General features: G+C 36.3%; 1 protein-coding gene across 1 annotated transcript; it reads left to right on the top strand.

Moving 5' to 3' along the window:
• The first annotated feature begins 1,024 nt into the window (after window positions 1–1,024).
• Window positions 1,025–1,909, top strand: LOC100656372 (olfactory receptor 4F15-like). Its single transcript, XM_010602079.3, has one exon. The coding sequence runs from the start codon at window positions 1,067–1,069 to the stop codon at window positions 1,907–1,909; it is 843 nt and encodes a 280-aa protein (XP_010600381.1). The 5' UTR covers window positions 1,025–1,066.
• Window positions 1,910–4,877: the final 2,968 nt, after the last annotated feature.

Here is a 4,877-nt window from a genome sequence, read left to right as displayed (position 1 = left end):
CCAAAACTCTGCTGCGTCGAGTTAATTCCTACTTATAGTGACCCTATAGTGACCCTATAGTGACCCTATAGGAGAGAGCTGAATTGCCCCATAGGGTTTCCAAGGAGCACCTGGTAGATTAAAACTGCCTACTTTTGGTTAACAGCCATAGCTCTTAACTTGTTTTGGTTTATTGATATACAATATTGAGATCCCTAAGGTCGGGTATCGCTATGAGTCAGAATCGACTGGACGGAAATGGGTTTTTATTTTTTTTTCCTTAGGGTCCAGTACAGAATAGACACTTCTGGTGGCAGGATAGTTCTGTGTAGAAATCAATTAAATGTTGCTCTCTACGGTAGAGGCAATGTCAGCAGAATTTAATGTGCAAGAATACAAATGAGAAGAAGGGCCTGCAGTCAGAAACTGAATTTGCCCCCTTTTTTTTTAAACCATTGCTATCTAAGATTGTATCCAAGATAAGGAATGAGAATGGTTAAGAGGCAGACTTATAAGTGGGGATAACATCTGAGTTGGTTTAGTTGTAGAGTTTATCTCATTTTTTTACATGAAGACAGAGCACCTTGGTTTCTCCTTTAGAGAATAGTAAGAGCTGAGTCTCTTCTACTCGAAGCTAAAGGATTTCAGGTGATCAAGACAATGGCAGTCTGGGAACTCAATCCGGATGGTCACTGCAGGTATTATATGAATTTTCCTTCTACCTTGGTTGTTTAAACATCCAGTATGAATTATGGATGCATCTGATGCAGCTTAAGAAACCCAGATGCCTGTGAATATTTGAGGACAAAGCTGCCTTCTCTCTTACTAGATCTGTCTACGGTGATGACAGTAGAACATGGGAATCCATGAAAGAGCTAAGTTTGTATGTATCATGCAGTCAGAAAGTCATGAGAAAAAAGCAATCTTCCCTGCATTGAGAGGTAGACCTGAGTAGCTATAGCTCTACTACTTACTAGTCTAGCTTGTGACCTTGAGTAATTTACTTCCTCTCTCAGTCTCAATTTTTGTGTTCCTTGGACTTTCCAATTCGTGGGGGATCCAGCTTCTGCTCTTTTTCTTTTCCACCATGTTCTATGTTGCAAGCCTGGTGGGAAACCTCCTCATTGTGTTCTCTGTGACCTATGACCCTCATCTGCACTCCCCCATGTACTTTCTGCTGGCCAATCTTTCCTTTCTTGATCTGGGAGGTTGCTCTGTTGCAACCCCCAGAATGATTTATGACCTTTTCAGAAAACACAAAGCAATCTCCTTTGAGGGCTGTATAACCCAAATCTTCTTCATTCATGCCATTGGTGGCACAGAAATGGTGCTGCTCACAGCCATGGCCTTTGACAGATGCATTGCTATATGTAAGCCTCTCCACTACCTGACCATCATGAGCCCACGAATGTGCATTTTGATTTTGATTACTTCTTGGATCCTTGGCTTCATCCACTCAGTGGCCCAGTTGGCTTTTGTTGTAGACTTGCCCTTCTGTGGACCTAAAGTATTAGACAGCTTTTACTGTGACCTGCCTCAGCTCATTAAACTTGCTTGCACAGACACCAATAGACTGGAATTCACAGTCACAGCCAACAGTGGACTCGTCTCTGTGGGTTCGTTCTTTATACTGATCATTTCTTACATCTTTATTTTGGTCACTGTTCAGAAACACTCTTCAAGTGGTTTATCCAAGGCCCTCTCCACTTTGTCAACTCATGTCACTGTGGTGGTTTTATTCTTTGGGCCGTTGATCTTCTTTTATACATGGCCCTTCCCCTCATCACACTTGGACAAGTTTCTTGCTATCTTTGATGCAGTTCTCACTCCTTTTCTGAATCCAGTCATCTACACATTCAGGAACAAGGAGATGAAGGCAACAATGAAAAAACTTTGCCGTCAGCTTTTGAATTACAGGAAATTGTCCTAAATACTCTAAAGATGTGTGTGTGTGTGTATATATATATATATATACTCTATTTGATGATGATAAAAAAGATCATGAAAATTTTGGAGCCCTACTAATTTCATGTTTGAATTTACATTCAGGCTTCTACCATGTTGTTGTGTAGTCCCATAATAATTAAGGACAGAGAGAGCTACCACAGGGCCTTCTATGTTTCAGGCCCTTTGTTGGGTGTATTCTATACATTATTTTATTTAATATTCATAACAACTCTGTATTACAAGTATTTTTATCTTGACAGATATTTTTCTTAAATTAGGAAATACTGTCTGCTTATTTTCCTGATAATTATGTAAAATTTCAAACCGAAGCTGATTTTAACTGTAGCCACCACTTGTCATTGTCTTACTCCTCAAATGGTGCCAAACAGCGAATGTATTCAACAATTCAGTGTTGCATGTTACCGTATTATGCCCTTTAACACTTAACTTGCTTTGAATGGATTAATGTGATTTCTCTCAAACTACTTACCAAACTGCCATAATATCTCATTTTTTTCCCTCTTAGTTTAGGCCCTGTTTCCTATTTCCCCATATTCTTGGGTTACCTAAGGAACAATTGATGATATAATAGAATTGTGAAATTTTAGAACTGGAATTTGAGAGACAGTTTGTTCCAATCCATTCAGTTTATAGATGATAATATTTAGGCACAGAGATATTAAATGATAGACTCAGAATGGGGACCTGATCTCCTTACTTCTAGATTAATACATTTTTGAAAAAATTGCTAGGCTCACTTGTTGGTTTGGATTCTTGAAGTTTCCACTAAGATTGTATCTTCAATTGCCTTTATATTTCTGACTCACTAAAGCAGAAGTGACACCAGACAGGTGTATTTTTTGGGGCATTAATTTCTTATGCTTGTTTGCTCTTTCCAAGTTCTTTCTTTATTTTCAGCCCAACGGGAAATTTCTTAAACCAAGCCCTGGTTATTTTAATACTAGATGATTATATCATCACTTCCTGAACTTTTCGTTCATGGCTTTTATTGATGTCACTTCCTGCAATATCCATAATTAAAGCATATTCTTCTGTTTCTATTGGTTTCTGTTTTAATGAACACCGTAAAGGGCATTCATCATGACTTTTATTATTGTTACCAATGTTGGCAGTTATTTTAAGTACACTTCAAGAGTTTCAGTATAAACATTTCTGTATTATTTTATTTACTTCTATTAGCGGATTGTGGTAGCCATGACTGAACAGCTAGAGCACTTTAGAACTTTTGGAAACTCAAAGGTAATATAAGCCAGAGACAAAATCATTCTGCTCTATAAACAAATTAATCTATTGACAAACTATTGATAAACTAATAAGAAACCATTATGAAATTACACTAATGCTTACTTATTTTAAAAATTATTAAAAAATTTCATGTATATACTCATATCCTAGTAGATTAATGGTTTTGACATATCTTTGAAATAGATTCTTCTTCTTAAGTTACTGACATTTCAGACTTCTTTTATGAAGTTATTTTACTTTATATTAATTTTTCTTCCTATTTTATTTTGGACTTCTTTAAATATTGTGAAATAATTTGTAAAGTAAATACTTCTTAGAAAAACTGTATGTTATTCTCACATTACCTTAATCAGAGAGAAAATTTTCTTTCTGGCAAAATCAGACTTTGTCTAAGGATTGTCCTATGTATCGAACTGTTCCTTTTCCCAATTGGTAAGCTTTATTTATGCTTGTCTTTCTCCTGATGAACCCAGAAAGTGCTCCTTTGAATAGCCTTACGAACATCTTGTGGTTTTCTGACTTTCTTTTTGACAAATAGAAGTTTAGAAGTACAATCATTTCTAATAAAATCTGACACATTCGAGTTAGATTCATCATCACTCTGCTTACTCTTAACCTTTTAATTTATAAGCCTAGCTGCAAATTCTATATATAGCTTTTTCTCATCTATCAGTGTTCTCACAGCATTTTAAAAGCCTATTCAATGCTTTTATCTAACCACCACCACCATGAATATTTGATTATGGTTTGATAGGTAATATCCAAGTTCTTTACATATATTAACTTTATATATATTTAATTCTCATAGCAATCAGGTAGCTAATATTCTGATTTTATAGATGAGGTAACTGAGGTACAGAAAGATTAAGGATTTAGCCTAATGACAAGCTGGTTAACGGAAGAGCTGGGATATGAATCCAAGAAATCTGTGTACCAGCATCCCTGCTCTTAACCACCACACACCACTACTTCCAAAACCTATTGGATCCCTGTGACCTGTACTTTCAAAGTACGAAAATAGTCTGTATACATTAAACAGCATAGTATAACAAACACAACGCATGCATCAATTAAATAAAATATAATGTATGCACGATTTGAATTCTGTCGTAGTATATCATCAAAATATCCCTGTATTTGCAGTTCAAAGAAGAAATTTATATAACAAAATAATCTTACAACCTTTTCATGTTCAAGCACAATTTTTCATTAATGGTGAACAGTGTGTCTTCTACTCCTTGGGGATTTTAGTCGTAGATAGAGCTATTTATTAGAAAAGATTGAAGCCAGAGCAGACATCTTACAGGGTTCTGTCATTCCAGGAAGAGGATGAACCACCTTTAATAATACTCTTTATTGACAGCTGACAATGATTGAACAAATGATGCACTGCTTCTTGATTCTATACCATTCAGCTCCTCCAAAGTACTCCAACAAAAGCTTACAGAAAATGAACACTAAGCTCCAAGCACAGCTCTACGTGGCATATGCAAACCCCTTCCTCCTTAAAAAATATATTTAACTAGTAGCTTTTCCTGAGGTGGTTTCTGCATCATATTAACCCAGGAATAAGTGTTCAAATAATGGATGGTGAAATTTTGGTGACGCAGTGGTTAAGCATTTGGCTGCTAACCAAAACACTGGCAGTTCAAATTCACCAACTGTTCCTTGGAAACTCTATAGGG

Source organism: Loxodonta africana, chromosome 10, assembly GCF_030014295.1.
Source record: "Loxodonta africana isolate mLoxAfr1 chromosome 10, mLoxAfr1.hap2, whole genome shotgun sequence".
Lineage (NCBI taxonomy): Eukaryota > Metazoa > Chordata > Mammalia > Proboscidea > Elephantidae > Loxodonta > Loxodonta africana.
Note: the sequence above shows the minus strand (reverse complement) of the source record. Positions and strands in the feature narration are given on the sequence as shown.

Coding starts and splice junctions, on each gene's coding strand:
- LOC100656372 (XM_010602079.3), top strand. CDS start 1,067: ATGTTCTATGTTGCAAGCCTGGTGGGAAACCTCCTCATTGTGTTCTCT.